Here is a 17,356-nt window from a genome sequence, read left to right on the forward strand (position 1 = left end):
CACTAAGAGCAGCGTGTCACACTCAATGTTTATGAAGTCTCGCTGCACACCTCCAAAAGTGTCCCTCCATGCCTCCAACAAAGATGGGAGTTAGTGACCCACAGGGTTTTTTGTGGTGATCTCTCTCTGGCCTCATTCTATTTACCATTCTTTACAAATCCAACACTTTAGAAGCCATTTGTATGTGTGACCTTCATCATCTTGTGGCCGTGAGCTCCATGAATGAACTCTTCACTGCATGAAAATGACTCTCTTCTGTATGTTTTGGTCATCATTTGTACTAGATGACCTTAAGTCTTATTGTTTCAGAACAAAAAGTAAACCAGAGGCTGGCTACACTCTAAAAGGGCACTTAGGGTTACTCAAATGAATTGCGATTAAAAAAAAATGTCCCCCTCAATTGGGCTATGTGAGCAGGAAGTATCTGAGCCATCATATAAATTCATTCAATGGCACTTGGAGCTGAAAAAGCTGTCAACCCCTGAAGTAAACCATTTGTGTTCACTGCCCCCATTTTCAAGAGATCATGAATTTATGATTATTTCCCCTTGTATGTCTTTAAGATGGTTCTCCTGTCTTTAATGGAAACACCTCCCCGCTCAACTTCTTAAACATATTTGTCAGGATTATACTTCTCCCATCTTTACTTAGGTTTCATAGCTTTTTCCTGATCCTTTGGCAGCTCTCTCAGGATCAGTTTTACATATTCAGCAGAATCAAAAGAGAAAGCTTTTCCTGAGTGTAACATCTCCAGATGTAGATGGGGGAACTGCTTTTATTTGAATGCTTCATTTATTTAAAAAAGCAGGACCTCTCTGTAGATAAGAAAACAATATGAAGAAACCATGAAGCTGAACATTTCCTTCTGACAGGCTCATGTAGCAAAATGAAATTTTCTGGTATGAAAAAAACATCTATGTGTGTGATGAGAAGCCCAAACTTTATTACCCAGGAAGGCCTTTATCACTTGGTTCTGCTCAAACTGAAACCCAGATCCCAGAGCCTCAGATGATGAGAAATTAAAAGAATTGGGCTTACGCCAAACAGAAGGAATGACATTTATAGGCTGTAAGAGGCACAGCCTTATACTTACGTTTTTCCCCTTGCGCCACTTTCAGGAACAGCCTCCTACCTCCCTCTCTCCCTCTGTTTTCACTGCTTTCTCTGTGCTGTCTTTATTTATGCCTCCCATACCATCTTCACACACCCTGGCCTCAAACTTATAAAGGTAGAGATACTTACATCGGGCCGGACTTTCAGGTAGATCTTCTTCTCGTGAGTATACCAGAGCTGTTGGGGGGTCTTGGGTTTTTCTGGGATATCAGATTTCTTGGCATTCTGAATGAGGTCAGGGTGGTCTTCCCTTCACAGAACAGGGATGGTAACAGGGGATGGAAAATGTAAGGCATCACCATACTGGAATTAACAAAACACACTTTCATATAAACCTCTCTAAGGCCCTATGTACCAGTCCCCGCTCTTGAATGCCAAGAAATCCCCAGATTGCTGGATGAATCTGCCCATGTCCTGTCCATAGGATCTTTTTATTTTCTCTGTAAGGCCTTAAAAAATGTTCCCTCACAATCCTCCAAACTTCAAACATGGGCAAAGAGGACTGGGAGTCTTCCTTCCAATAGTCAGCTCTGAGCCTGAGCTTTTTCATTACCTCCCCTCTCTCTCATTTTAAAGAGCTGTTAATCATGTGACATAATGCCAACATCCATTCTTGGCTCAATTACATGTAATGCCCTCTCTTGCTCCAAAACCTTCTAGCCTCCAGGAGTAAGACAGGGACATGGCAAGAAGAAAAGTGAGGGCAAAGGCCCTACCCACTGCCTACCCAGACATTCTTGGAAAGTCAACAGACATCATGAGTCTCTGGGTTGAATACATTTCCCCCCAAAATCTAATGGCTGGCAAAGAAGGCCAACAAGAAAAAGAGGAGGAAGTTAAACAACTGGAGAGGCACAATAGCCAACAGCAATCACCCAAGCAGCTGTTATGCTAGATAACGCGACAAATTTCCTCCACGATTCAGATGTTTCTGTTAACAAGAAATACTCTGTAAAAATAAATGCTCATTACGTCCACTGTTTTTGTCTGTTTTTTCAGAAACTGAAAGTTTAACTACATGCCATATAGCAGGAAAGGGCAGCTCCCTTCCCATTTGGGGAAGGTGGTGGTGGTTGTGCATTGCACAAAATCTGGCTGGTCTACATTATCCTTTCCCAACTTAGTCTCCCCAGATGTTGTGGTCTGCAGCTTCCGTAGGTGCGAATGACAGCTTATGTTTCTGGAAATGATGCGAGTTATAGAAGAACATCTTGGGACTCAACATATCTCAAGCTGGGAACAGCTGTCTAGCTAGATCTTTGGTTTAATTCCACTTTTGCTTATATGAAGCTTTCAAATATTCACATGGAAAATATTTACTTGCCTTGCAAATATATAAATTTATGAATGTTATTCCCTCACTTGGCTTTTAACATGGGAATCTAGGTTCCTACGATGTAGAACATGCAACTTTTGAAGCCAAGGAACCTTCCAGCTGCACTCATTCTTTCCACTGTCTCCTCAGCCACCTCCAAAGCAAAGCAGCTTTCACAGTAAAGTTAAAAAAACCATCACTAAATGCATGCAACTGAAGTCTATAGCTAAGAAGCCTTTGAGTACTAATGGACACCAGTAAGACATTGTCACTGAAGGTCTCTTACCTAAATCTTGCCAGATTCCGTTCAAAGTCTTGTTTCTCTCGTTGGAAATCCTGAATGTACTTCATCTAGAAAACAGAAAAAAAGAGGAAAAGTACTCCACAGCTGCTATTTATATGAGGGGCTATATGAAGTCATCACACACAAGCCCTCTCATGAGGGACAGAGTGGTCCTTATTCTTTATGCTGAATATCTAGTTCCCCTAATTCTATTTTCTGAAATCCCAGTTACATGGTGCGTGTGTGGACATGAAATGCCCATCTTGTCTTCCACAGAGCCCTGTGACTGCTCCTTATCTCTGGAGGTTCAATTTCTTGGCATGCAGTCCTAAACTGTACAAGCAAGTATACTTTGATGCTGCCCTGGAGAAAGGTCAACTGGATGGAGAAAGTGAACAGAGCTCTATCGCAAATGTCCCCCTGTGCTATTATACTTTCTCTCTGGACTCCAGGCAGGACAAGGACTTTACACTCTTCAATGTTGGAATATTGACAAATCCAATAGAGAAGCTAGCAAGTAGGCATCAGCCATTTCCTGATGCTAACTAGGAAGGTCCCTCCAAAATGTTACGCAACTTTCCAGCTATAGTATCTTGGGTTCTTCTTAACTCAGAGCAAGAACTGTACGAATTTTAAATACTCCCCTACTCAGGAACATTTGCCTCCAGTCAGCAAGGCTTATACAGGTTAAGTTTGTGGCACATCTGCATACACCAGTTGTGTATAACGTTACCTTGCTTCCTATTTAGTTAAGCAGAAACTCAAGATAAAGGAGACTTACATTCACAAAGCTAAGAGTTAAAAAAAAAAAACTGTGATAAAGCCAGCCTCCCTCTTTGGAGGAATTTCCTACTGCTTCAAGCACTAACACTGTGCTGATCCCACTTGTATCTTTTGCTGGTTTCTGCATTTCTTTTATGATCTGGAAAGAGCTCTTGTGTTGTTACCATTTAAAATAGGGATACAGAGATTATGGCCCTGGAGCTTCATGGAGCCTATTTTTAGTGGCCCTAGAAGTAATAGGGCCAAAAATACATTTTGCATTTTTGTTCTTTAGGGTTTATTTTTTGCAGACAGGAAGATTTTGACAGACAAAAGAGGCACCTTGCAGATGCGTAGACATCTGTATCATCTCTTAAAACTCTGCCACCCAAAATGGACCATAGACCAGCTGATTTTTGGAACATGGATCTCAACACGCTATAAAGTATGGTGCAGCCCTCAAGCCATCAGAGATTGTTCACTAAATGTCAAGGGATTGCCAATTCAGCAGGCAAGTAGAGTCAAGTTCCTTCAGCCACCCACTTTGCCACCCAGATATATAAAAATAAAGGTTGCAACCAATTCATGGGATGGTCATTCTAGAACACAAAAGGCATATAAACAGACCCTTCACAAGGGAAGTATCCAGCTTTAAGCTCAAGATCCCACTGATCTGCAGCCCTTATTAGTAGCAGCCTAAAGTAACTGTCCTATAAACTCATTCTGTGGTTCATTATTTCCGCTTTATAATGGTAACTCACTCGCAGAGACGCCGAGAAAGGGATTATTTGATTATTTGATTGATTTATTATCCTGCCTTTATTATTTCTTTTTTTGCAGGAAGCACAAGTAGGTACTAAGTTCCCCAGGAAGGAAATCCTAGCCTTTTCCTCTCTCACTTGCAGAGCTTTGCTTGCAAGCACAGATCAAAAAAAGGGCATGCTGTTAGTATGTAAAAATGGCTTGTGGAAATCTGCCATTCCTGATACCCCTCACCACTTTCCTAAATAGGTACTGCTCACCTTTTTCTTTTCGGGGAGCTCCTTATATTTTTTTGAGAGAATCTTGGTTAGATCCAGGTTGCTCATCTCTGGATGCAGCTTAGCATATTTTGCTCGCTTTTCCATGAAGAAACGGAAATACGGGGTCAAAGGTTTTTTGGGGAAGTCAGGATGCTTCTGAATAGGGGCAGGAGAGAAAGGACATAAGGAAGAAATATTTTGAGATGGTTTGTTTCCCCACAATAATGGTAAAATCAGGGCTTCATTTTCTTACTGTGTTTTGTTGATAACATTTGTTTTAAATAAAAATTGAGCTGAGTCAAGAATTTGGAATAAGGTGATAGCATATTTAAGTAACACATGCAACCATGGAACACACTCAACCATGGAACTCCACTAATTTAATGTAAGTTTTATTTCAGCTTAGCATCTCTGTGTGACCACATACAAGTGCAGCTCCTTCTGAAGAGACGTATAAAGAATTTAAATGTTTTTGTTTTGTCATTGCTGTTTGTTATGGTTTTAAACTAGTTGTTCCCAGGCTGAGGCAGGTTAACTTAGGCAGGCAGGCCAGCAGACATGGAAGTCTATCACAGCCTTCCCAACCCTGCGTCTCCCCATGAGCTGGGAGTTTAACCCCCAGAATTCCCAATCACTTTCCAACATACCTGGAAAGCACCAGGTTAGGGAAGCTCACTGTATACCATCAGCCGTAAATTGCCCTCAACTGGTATCTTCAATTCCTAATTATTATCGCTACACACTACTATTATTTGATTTTTATCCTTCCATTCAGGAGCTCAAGTTGGCATACACTGTGTTCCCTCCTCCTATTTTCCCACAAGAACCCGGTGAGGTAGGTTAGCCAGAGAGAGAGAGACTGGCCCAAAATCTCCATGTAAAGCACCCGTGGCATCTTCAATTAGAATAAGACCAAGATCCAATCAGTCTCCGCAATATTAGACTAAATGAACAAATCATCCTGGCAGAAAGCAATTCCTACATTTAAAATAAAGGTATGACTAGAATCTTGAGTAACTTTCATCATTAGTAGCAGTGTGAGAAATCCGGAAAGTGTCCTGTTAAACTGATTTTTTTTTTTTTTTTACAAATCATACAAAATATTTCATGAGAGGTGTCAAGCTTCGGTGAGCAATGTAGCAAATAAGGGGCTGCTATTTTAATACCTGTTAATAGCTATGCTGCTAGTCAATCTGTCTTAAAAAAAATAGATGGAGAACTAGTCTTCCACTATAATTTCACAACCAATAAAGGAACCTGTAGCCCCCCAGGTACTGCTGAAGTATAATCCTTTTATTCCTTTCAGTCTGAGCAATGCATTCTGGCTAATACTGCTGTGATTTAGAATGGCCACTGGTTCCTCACACCTGTGATAAACCTTACTTTATAATGCTGCTTCAGAGATCATTGCAGTTCACAGGAAATTTAACATATATTGCCTTTGTTCCAACTGTTTACATGTATTTGCACATCAATGCTTACTCAATCTCTGATTGCATCTTTTGGAAAGCTTTGCCTGTTAGGCCAAAGGAAGACACTCCTTCCATTTTAGAAGTTTTCATTTCACACTCAACCAAGCAAAGGGGGAGGGGGCCCAGGCCAACAGTTAAAATCTCTTACTTTGCTTATTGCAGAATGTAACAAACTTTATACTGTCTTTTCTTTCCTGCCAGTGGTTTTTTAACTAAATATCCCAAAACCTTATTATCCCTCCAAAGTATACCACATTGGATTTCTGTATAACAGCTGCCAGGATGTTTTATACTTCTAATTGGAAATCACATATAATTCTTTCTCTAGAAGAATGGCAGTCCAAGTTGGGTTAGTACACATCAATGTAAAACACACAAATAAAAACACCCTTCATCTAAAAAAGTAAGTCTGACCCAGAATTTGACACAGACTCTGTTGATGGATTGTAAGTCTACACATGGACTTGTACTGCCTCTGGGGTTTGGGTTTCAAAACTTTTATTTATTCTGAATAATGGTTCTTGCTATATTGGCTATTTTGTTAATTATTGACCATTGATACAGTTCCTATAAGATTACTTTATATGTATAATTAAGTTATTTTTTTTCAATTTTACATAGGTAAATCTCTTTTAACTTTTTTCTATTTTTGCTTTTTTCCCATGGCTGTGCTATTAAGTATCTCTTTTAAAAATCTCTTCATTTTCTTTCTGCAGTTATCAGGAGCCACAGTATTGTATTTTATGGTTTCCACTTGCAACCCATCCTACTACAAAAAGCAGTGTAGAAAAATGTAAGAGATATATTAAATTATCAAAGTATTACAAGATATATAGTCTTGTTAACTTCAGACCTTCAAGACAGTATGTCCCACCTATGTAGGCAGAAAAAGGAAGCAGCATCAGAAAGAGAAAAAATAACTACACTTACTTTGGGCTTTGGCCCTGTCACCTGGAAAAAGAACAGCCCTCAACTGGACAGAAAATATTTAATTTTCTCTGAATTAATACTTTTAATCAACTATTGCAGCTTTTTAATGTTCAATGTCCAGGAATGTTTCCAAGCTTGCAGAGCGTATATTGCACTGTCATTATTCTAGCAGAACTGATAAATTAGATTTGTATGTATTCTTGCAATGTCCTAAGGAGAAGCAGTTAGACTAAAGAACAGCATGCAGAGTCAGGAATAGCTGCACCTGGACTCCTTTGGATTCAAGTAATCTGAAAATAACTAAATTCAACATGGAGGCTGGGGATTTGCTACATCTAAGAACAATTTAGAAAGAGGACACAGAGAAAGGAAATTGGGGGGTCTTTCAAATGATGCATTAGGAAATCACCTGAAAGCATAGCCACTCTTCAAGTACAGGAATTTTAGGAAAATTAATCTTTGTTTAATTGTGGATGAATACTCTGTACTTCCAGTTCTTTCAGATTCCGGACACATCTAACATCAGCTTTGGAGACAGTTTCTAAACACTGGGAAACATTCATTTCCCAACTGTGAAAATATTTATTTTCTAATTTTGGCACTGATTGAACCTCTGTAAAAAAGATACACAATCAAATCTTTTTTTTCCTGGTCCAGACAATTAATGCCCACCTTCCATTGTACAAGTCACAGAGAATTTCTTGTTTTTGGTTTTCTGTAATGTATCATAGAATGAAGGCGGATTCCCCTATCCAGATTTCATTCAACAATTATTTGTGAAGTGTTCAGTTAGATGATACAGTACAATTTGCAAAGACCCACACAAAGGAACAGTATGAGCAGGCCTAGGGTAGGGAGGTTACCTAAACCAAGTTTATCTGCCGTCAGAGAGACCCACCATCATGTTTATTAATTCTACACAAATCAATATTCTGATTTTGAACAAGGCACAAGGGCAAAGTTATACTGTTGAATGTCTTCATCAGGAGAAAGTTGAACAATGCAGCTGTATTCAAAACAGAGAGGTGGCAGAAATACCTTCTCTTCATCATCTGTTAATCAGAAGAATGGAATGCCAAAGCAATAGATTATGCAGAGACACAAGCCATAACTGGTCATGCAAATCCGCACAAGGAAGAGGACGGATGCTTGCTAGTATTAATGTGCATAATGGGGCAAGACTAACAGTATCTGATTGTGGGGGAAATACCAGCTCCATGCAATTGTTTTTTCTATGATTTACATTCGAACATGGGCACTCCAGCTCTCAGTCAGTTTTAATAATTAACATGCTTGTTATCGTAACAATTCTTTCTTGGCACACATTTTGGGATGAGTCATTTTCAATGTTTCACACTTTAAGAGTAATGTCTCTTAATAATAGGTTTGCTTCTATCTTTAATTAATAAATGGAACCCTCCTCCTCCCTGTAATACTTAGATAACAAACTATATTCAAAAATTGTACATACTAATGATGTGATTTGATGTCACAATGTGACCCCTCTGATATAAACGTGTGACTCTCAATATTCACATTATCCACTTTTACAAATTCTGTACAATGAATACTTTATTATTTAATACTCATTTAATACTTAAGTTTTAATCAATATAACATACCTACTGTGTTGGTAAATGGTATTTAGAAGCATGCACACATTTAGGACCCTAGGAGTGTGGAATTTTACTTCCTCCTGTTCGCCTGAATTGGAATAGTCTCAATAGCCTTTAGCAAAACTTTAAACACAAATATACCGTTATGCATGCATGTGCACACGCAGAGTTGGGGAACATCTGATGCAGTGGTTACGGCGTTTGATGAGGACCCAGGACGCCTAGAAAGCTCACTGGGTGACTCTGGGTCAGTCACTATCTAACAGCCCAACCTGACACACAGAGATGTGGTGGAGGAAGGAGTGTCATGTGACCACTTTGAGGCCCTGGAGGAAAGATGAGGTATAAATCTAACAAGTATATAAACTCTGCTGCGAAAGTCATGGGTAAATCTATGGAGTGTGACACGTTACCAATTACAACTTCTTATAATCCATTACTAAACATAGAAGAGATAACCAGAAAAAGGAGGGCGGAAGTACATCTGAGTCTTAAGAAATATCGGCATCACAGATTGCAATTTTGCGCCATTTAAGCAAACGCAATGACCGAGCAGCCAACTGGATTCAAAAGAAGTTCTTTCGCTGACCATGTCCTCCTCGAAGCCAACACCTACCTTCAGTTTTTTGCCTTTGTATGGGTTTTTCACATGTTCTTCAGCATCCATGATCAATTCTGTCAGGGTCCGGAACTTTCTCACCTGCAGGAATGAACAATAAAGTTACTGTGAAGCAGGAAGGGAGGCAAGGGAACAGTGTTGTGATTATTTTGAAGGCTGTTAACTTAAACTGATACATTAAAATAAGTTAGAGCTGTATGGTTTAACTGGCAAGTGTGGCAGTGTACAAAGGGTACATTTCCTTCATTTTGTGAAATATTTGCGCAGCTTTAAGCGTGAACTAGTAATAGGTGAAAAATTATTATCCTGCCAATGAGACCATTATTTTTCTTTTCTTTGTTTTACTGAACTGAAATTTCTTCTTGCCTTTTATTTCCAAAAAAAGTACATCTATGCTAAGGTTATTGGAACACTAACATTTACCATGAACATTTGTCATGTAGGCAACTGAACAACAGATAGCCCTAATAATTATTCTGGGAATTTGGAGAGACTAATCAATGTTCTGTGCTGCAACTAACATACATTAATTAAACCAAAGCACCCTGGTGCCCTCAATATGCATTCACAATCATAAAGTTGATTGCAAATTCTGAGGGTTATAGTCACAATGGATCTAGAAAATTCAGTAACTGGGAAAACCAGGACTAAGATTTGTTTTAAACCAAGTTCCCTCATTCAAATCACCAGTTAATCCACATTCTTGGAAAGTGAAAATTTTCAAGTGGTCCTAACCATACAAGGGAAAATGATGGGGGGGGGGGCATACAAACTTGATGTATGGTTTATATTTGCTGAGGCTTATCCACATAGAATTAAATCAGGGGTAGTGGAACTGTGGTCCTTCAACTGTTGATGAACTCTGACAATCCCATCTAGCAGCACTGCTAATAAGATATCCAGGGAGCTGTCATTCCTCCATGCTTTCCCTAGCTTCCTCAGCCCTGCACTAAGTCATGATTCAATGCTGCAGACAAATCAAGCCAGTAACTGTCTTTGTAGAAGTAGCAACGCACTTCTCTACAGCTTGAAATTTAGCAAGACGATCCTAAGCCTGTCTATTCAAACAGCAAGCCTCAGCCTTACCCTTAACCCTTTGCCCAATTCAGTATAGAACTGCAGCCTGAATACAGTATAGCTGTCAAGAGCAATAAGAAGCCAACCCAGGCTGGCCAAATGAAGACAGAGGAACAGAGGTGCCTTGACTGGAGGAGATAAGGAAGAGAAAAACAGCTCTAGTGGCTTGAGGATATAAAACATACTGAAAGACACAAATGAAGAAACCTCTATAGGCAGACAGCACAAAAGACCTTGCCATCACACCAGAACTGTTACTGGATGAAATGCTCAAATTAAATTAACAAATACAACAGATTTGCAAGCCCAGCCCACATCAGAACTCATCCTACATAAAGCATCATTTTATGTCAGTCCTCATTGACCCCAGCAAGCGGTTACCTCATTGGAGATCTCAATCCACTTCATCTTGCACATCTCACCAGAGAAGTCTTTGAAGGCAACTTTATCCCAGTCCAGATGGGATTCAGTGGTTTTGAACTTGCTGCCGTCATTGGAGGGCAGATTATTTTTCATGCACTCCAAGAGGGTCAGCATGTCTTCCTGGGTCCAACGGTCTGGAGGAAAAGCAAAAAGTTAAAAGGTGTCATGTGTGGCATTTTATATGTGCTTCTGCACACTAGGGCAGCCATTCCAGCCTAGTGCCCTTCAAATGTCCTGGCATGGCTACTGAAGGCCAGCATGGTCTTTGGAATTCCAGGAATTATAGTTCCAATACATTTCACATTAAAACAGTTTTTTTTAATATAAAGAACAGCTAACACTGTTTGTATATTACAGGCAATACAGAAACAATGCATATATTATTTTTTTAAGACATCCAAATGTGGAAATTTTACAAGTTTTAATGTACAATTAGGACTACAAACATCTATTTTTTCTTAGTAGTAAATGCCACTGAATTCAGTATAATGTGTTTCTGAGTAGACAGAAGAACTGTGTTTCTACTAATAAACAGTGGATCCAGTTCTTATACCCTGTAAAATTGCAGCATACAGGAAGGGAAATCCAACATTATGAATTTTATCATGGAGGAAAAAGCCTGAACAGGTAGTGAAAGTTGGATTTTCTTAAGGGTCTTGATCTCATGTGTTTTACTTTATTCAGTGATTAATGGTGTAACCCAGTGTTTCTCAACCTTGGCCACTTTAACATGGGTGAACTTCAACTCCCAGAATTCCCCAGCCAACATGGATGGCTGGAGAATTCTGGGAGTTGAAGTCCACCCATCTGAAAGTGGCTAAGGTTGAGAAACACTGGTGTAACCACATAGACATATTTACTGAAATGTAAATCTCACTGAAGTCAGTGGGTCTTATAATTTCTAAAGCATAGACAATCTTGAGAGATTTGGACTCCTGTTCCCATAAATTCAACTAAACACAATGGAAGTTAACAGATTATGAAAGTTATAGCTCAAAATATTTCAAAGGCATGAACCGCCTATTCTTGTTGCATGGCAAGTAGCTATTAGACTGTACCAGAATTCCTTCAAAAATCCAAGATGCCATGGCTCACCCCTCTCCTAGAAAATTCTTCTCCAAGTACAGAGGCAAGGACACCAGCACTGTCAGTGTTTCTACACATGCAACACCCTAAGCCAAGCTGTGAATGCACTTATAGACTGGGGCTTCTCCTCCCTTTCCACAGCAGGTAAGGCTGCAAACTCTAGTCTGTGATTTATTTTGAAGTTGCTGCATCTTCTGAATATGGAACAAAATGGCTCCTTCCAGCCAGCACAAGCAAGGAGAGAACCCTTGGTTGGTTTTTAAGTGTATGTATTTTCATTGCACCACATTCAGATGATACAGGAACCTAAGAACAACCTATATAGGTGGCTCCAGCTGCACAGCTTGTTGGTGGGCAGCCCTGAGATGTACGCAAGGTTAACCATGAGCCAGGGTCACTGTGTTGTCGGAATGCAGACAATAGAATGGCCAGTGAGATGAACCTGCTGTTAAAACCAGCAGAATAGTGTCATACCTTGTTTGTGTCGTCACAGAAAATATCTGAGAAAGAATCATACATGTTTGAAGTTTTTCTTCCATATATGTTTGGGGCGGAGAAGGGAGTAGCTCTGCCTGGGGATGGCTGGCACCTTAGAGCACTCCTCACACACATGGACCGAATTAGATCTTGCCACTTGGATTTTACTCTTATTCTTATATGTATTTATTAATGGTATTTATATTTTTATATATTGTATTTGTATTTTATATTGACTGTTTTAATTGACTACCTTTGTTGTAAACCACCCAGAGTCCCTCTGGTGGGAGGAGATGGGTGGTGACAAATCTGAGAGACAGATAGATAAATAAGTTATCTGTCAGCAAGAGTAATCAGCCCAGTTTGGGATTATTTTTAATGAAAGCATCTTTAAAAATTAATAAGTAACTATTTAGTAAAGTTGAGAATTTCAAGGCGTGGCAGTTGGGAATATGATTCTGCAAACTTTCAAATGTAGTATTGGCCTTTCCAGGAGCATTCCTTCTCACCTTGATTTTTGGGGGCTGTCATTTCTAAATCAGTTGGACTATCTGCTTCTCCGTTCATCCTCCACCTCTCAGACCCAAGGGTGACACCTCCTGGGTCTCCCCCTTCCAGCTCCCTGTCTTCCCCCTTCACGGTGGCGTCAATCAATTTTCACCCTGAAAAAGACAAATTGGAAGAATGATTTCTGCTTACTAGTGCTACCTTCACAGGCACAAGAGCCGGTAGCGCAAACATGGAGTTTAGGTTAGTAACTTTCGGAAACTAATACAATAAGGAAACAGTTCTTCAACCTGGCACCTGTGAGCTACTCATGCATTCAAGGGCAAGTGTGAGCTGAAAGAGAAGACAGGTCCCCACAATGCCTCTATCTGATAGTAGGGCTGAAAGTTTCTTCGGAAGTCGAGGAAGCTACTAATGGCATAAGATGGTTACAGGACCTGCCTAGAATTCTCTTTTCAGAATACTGTAACAGAATACGGGACTGCACCTGGAGGACTTAACTATAAAGGAGAATCCTAAGCGGGGCAGAGAAATGGGGTTTGGTGGGATCTGCTTAACTGGAAAAAAAATTCAGTGACACTGGTAGGGAAAGCTGGTTCAAGCAGAATTCATTTTACAGGCGAGGAAGAAGAACCAAAACAGAAGTGGGGAAAAGTTGAGAGATTTCAGGAGAGGAATCCAAAAAAAAAAAAGGGGGGGGGCCCAGCCAGCTAATTAGTACTGGTCTTGCATTAGGGAAGCTCAGCCACAAACATCACTGGAGCAGTTAAACCTAACCTGCCTCACAGGATTGTTAGGAGGTTAAAATGAGGGAAGGATAACTAGAAATATCCTTGGAGGAAGGCTAAGATACAGATTCCAGCTGTAAGAACAGAAACAACAATAAAGGCAATAAAACAATTTTAGACAGGTAACAATGAGAACCACAACCGAAAGGAAAAAGTGACTGAGCGCCTTGGCACCAAAGTATTACAGGGAATTACAGGAGTGAGATATCAGCCAGCATTAATGAAAAGGGGGGGAAACGGAGGCCGGAGCGGATCCCCGGGCAAAGGAAACGAAAAAGCGCAGATTTTCTTGGACGAGCGAGCGGATATTCTTGGAAACAGAACGCAGCGCCCTGCCACAGGGTGGGCGGAGTAAAGGAGAACCGGCCGGGAGGGGTGGAGAGGAGGCAGGCCAGGCGAAGGGGAGGGATCTGCGGACCTCTCTTCTCTCCCTCCCCTTCCACCAGCCCTTTAGAGGCCGCACCACCGCCAGCCAATCTCCGTCGCCGCCTTCCTGCAGCAGAAGAGGCGCAGCTGCTGCTGCTTGCCGCCCTCCCCCTCTTCGCCTGTCTCCAGGCAGGCGGGAGAGCCGAGCCGAGCTGAGCCGACGGAGCTGGTGGTGCAGCTGCTTCTGCTTCGCCTCCTCCCCCCGCCTCCTTCCTCTCCGCACGCCCTGCGGGCGCCACCGAAAGCGAAATCTAGCCGCCGCCGCCACCTCGCCTGCCTGATTCCGCTCCCACCCCAGTTTTTTTTTCAACCCCAGCTCGGGCTCCAGCCTCCTGGCCCCGTTCCTTCGTTCCTCCCCGCCTTGACTCTCGAAGACGAGAACGTCGGGAGCGTTTCGCCACGATCTCACCCCCGTCGGCTCTCGGCAGCGCCAGCGTTCCTCGCCAACCAACTTCGGTCGCCCTTCCAGGGAGGGCGAATTTTGAGGCCGCCGGATTCCAGGATCTCTTCCCTCCCTCCGCAGGATTTCGCTCCCTTCTCAATTTTGATTCGCTCTACCGGATTTCTACGGGATTTATTCAAGATCCACACATACACACAACCGCGTTAACAGAGACCACCCTCCGTCCCCCGTGGAATCCTCCCTACGAAAATAATCTGAAGGAAACCAGCTCGGTTCCCAAGTCCAGAATTTCCCTTCACTAGCAAGATCCCTTCCTTTTCTCAATAAATAAGACTCGTATCCCAGCCCAAGCCACGATCCCTAAAGAAGGCAGCCTCCGATAGAGTAAATCGCTCCTTTATCCCCCTTCGGACAATCTAGCGGGGAAGGCGAGCTCCCGCATTGTTCCCCGTCGATCAGGCGGACGGTGAAAACTGTTTTCCCCGACCACTTAAGAGCCTCGGTTCCCCCAAATCCCTGTACCAGAGCGCGAAGCAGCGGATCCCACTTCGTCGGCCGCGGAGCAAGGCGCCGAACAGTACCTAGCGTGTGCAGAGGAAAGGGGAGCAGCAAGCGAGTTCCGCGTCTCTCTTCTCTCCGTCGGTGTAACCTCGCCGAGGCGGTTAATAAGGATGAGACAAGCCCGCCTCGTTGTGGCGGCGGCAGTCGCGAGTGGGGAGGAGCAGGAGCCGGAGAGCCGCTGCAGCAGCAGCCCCATCGGAGCCGCTGGTGGAAGGGGGGCGGGGATGGTTGGCTGGCGGGAGGGAGAAATGAATGCCCGGCTGGGGGCGTCCAGGCAGAGCCGAGGGAGGGCAGCACGTCCTGGCTGCGGCAGCTACTGCCGCCGCCGCCACCTCCTTTCCTTCTACCAGCGCCCAGACCCCCGGGGAGCGCCTCCCCCTGCGCGCCTAGGGCGCAGGGGAAGTCGGCGAGTCAAACCCCGTTAACCCGATTCTCCACACCCAGCCGCAGCGGGGGCCCCCCGAAAAAGCTGCTCGTCGGGAGAGAGCAAAAAGGAGGGAGGGACGCCGAACAGTTCGCCTGCATGGATCCACCCTCCGGATGGCGGAGCGCGCTGGCTCCAACCGGTCGAAAAGGCCATGCTGGTGCCCGACCTCGCCAAGGGTGCCCAGCGCGGGAGAAGCAGGGGAGAGTAACAGGAATCCAAAGCGGCAGATTCCGTAAAACGGAGGCGAAATGCTTTGCACGTAGTTTACAAAGCCAGTGTGCGGCAACCGTGGGAAGGCGGGAAAAAAACAAGACTCTCCCCCCCGCCGCATTTGGTTTCTTTCACGCTGCAGGCGACGGGAGAAAGGCTTACAAGGCGACGGCTCGTTTCCCCCGCTCCTTTCCCTTCACGCTCGGGCAGCGCCCCTTTGGTTCTAAAAGCTGCTCAGGAGGGAGCAGGGAAAGAAGAGATCGGATCTCGGCGCCCCAGGCTGCACCGCCTTGTTTTTTCCATCTACCTCCGCCGCGACTCAACGGCGACTGGGGCAGCCGCCGCCTTCCACACTCGCCCTTCTATGGCTGAATGCCGCGGCGCGGCCTATACAGAAGGCGTGCGGAAGACAGGAGAGGGGCCCCGATTCGATTGCCTCTGCCAGTGCTCCGATCGGTCGCCTTGGGGAAAATGGAACCCCAATCGCGTGTCCAAAAAAATAGCTATCTTAAAACATCAGTCCTTAGATACGGTGAATTAAAAATACACCCCGACCTCTCTAAAATGTGCTTGAGAAAGAGTATTAAAAATTCAAAATGTTATTTCGCTTTTTTAATGTACGCGCCCCGAAAAATTCGATCGAGCCCCTATTTTTCAACCTTACCGAGGAAACGGTAGATGCTGGGCGGAAAAAACAGCAACGGGTGGTGCTGGTGGTGCCGCCGCCGCCTGCCTGCCCGGCCGCCTTTGCTGCTCCACCGCCGGAGCCGAGGAGGTAACAAAAGCGCCTCCCTCCAGCCCCAGATGGCAGAGCGCAGCGTCGGGTTAATGGCGAGCTCCACATGCGCTCGTACTGCCGCAAAGCCAGCCCCGGCTGTAGGCAGCGGCGCCTCGGATCGTGCCTTCTTCCTCCCCTCCCCCTGATCCGTTCTTGCCCACCCGCCCTCCTTTGCAACGGGGGCTCCATCCTGGAGCCGATTCGAGGGGAGATTTTTAGCCCCCTTCTACGTCTGCAACCTACCTGCAGATCGGAAGGACTTTGGAGAAAAGCTCCCCCTTTTTCCCCCCTCTTCTTTCCTGGGCTTGCTTTAGCTGGGAAGCGTTGGTTGAATGCACGCCAGCTCTGCAGCGCTGGCCCCGGGCGTGGACTCGCTCCAGTCCCCGCAGAGAGCTCGCACTTCCCCCGCCTCCATCTCTCTGCTTTTTTCTTCCAATCAGCCGGTCTCTTCGGCTCCCGGATCCTTAGGCAACCTCACAGCCCTTCTTCACAAGTCCCCACTTTTCCCATCTGCTCCCTAGATGGGATTGGAAAAAAGGAAACATGTTTGCAGGGCTTCGGTCTCGCTTTCTCTGATCTCCCCGGGTTGTGGGTCTATCTTTCCCGGTTCTGGAGTGTGTGTGTGTGTGCGCGCGTATGTTTTTATTGCTCTTTGCTTTTGCAACACTGTAGTCAAACGAGGAGAGGGAGGAGGGGAAGGGAAGGGAAGGGAAGGGAGAGAAAGAGAGAGAGGAGGGGAAAAAAACCCTTACATTTGCCACAAATCCTCTTCGTTTGGCGTTTGTAAAACGATCACAAATCACACGCATTCGATTTTAATTCCTCCTGCGACCTCCCCTTTCTTCATCCCCCTTTCAAACGATCGTATCAAAGAGCCAGGGAGGGGAGATAGCAGAGTTTCAAAATTACAACCCGGAGAACGCTAGCTGCTGCAACGCCATCAGATTATTTCTGAGGGCAGACATATTTTTGGCAACAAGCGAGCTTTTTTTTTAAAGGTCCCACTTTGCCTTATAAACAACGGGGGCGGGAAGGAAGGGCTGTAACTCCTTGTGCCCCGT

At 43.9% G+C, this 17,356-nt stretch overlaps 1 protein-coding gene across 4 annotated transcripts in view; it reads right to left on the reverse strand.

The window, feature by feature from the left end:
* UBTF (upstream binding transcription factor) overlaps positions 1-17,155 on the reverse strand; it is a 40,215-nt gene extending 23,060 nt beyond the window's left edge. The window contains exons 1-8 of one of the 4 annotated variants that reach the window (XM_063300597.1): positions 17,048-17,155; positions 16,539-16,812; positions 12,705-12,857; positions 10,591-10,766; positions 9,130-9,213; positions 4,496-4,651; positions 2,715-2,779; positions 1,243-1,363 (exon numbers count right to left, since the gene is read on the reverse strand). In XM_063300597.1, the coding sequence (XP_063156667.1) occupies positions 1,243-1,363; positions 2,715-2,779; positions 4,496-4,651; positions 9,130-9,213; positions 10,591-10,766; positions 12,705-12,762 (660 nt within the window). In that variant the 5' untranslated portion in view covers positions 12,763-12,857; positions 16,539-16,812; positions 17,048-17,155. Of the gene's footprint in view, positions 1-1,242; positions 1,364-2,714; positions 2,780-4,495; positions 4,652-9,129; positions 9,214-10,590; positions 10,767-12,704; positions 12,858-16,181; positions 16,260-16,538; positions 16,917-17,047 lie in introns of those variants that run through there. The other 3 variants (XM_063300600.1, XM_063300599.1, XM_063300598.1) reach the window with 3 other exon arrangements.
* Positions 17,156-17,356: the final 201 nt, after the last annotated feature.

Source organism: Candoia aspera, chromosome 4 (genome assembly GCF_035149785.1).
Source record: "Candoia aspera isolate rCanAsp1 chromosome 4, rCanAsp1.hap2, whole genome shotgun sequence".
Taxonomy (NCBI): domain Eukaryota; kingdom Metazoa; phylum Chordata; class Lepidosauria; order Squamata; family Boidae; genus Candoia; species Candoia aspera.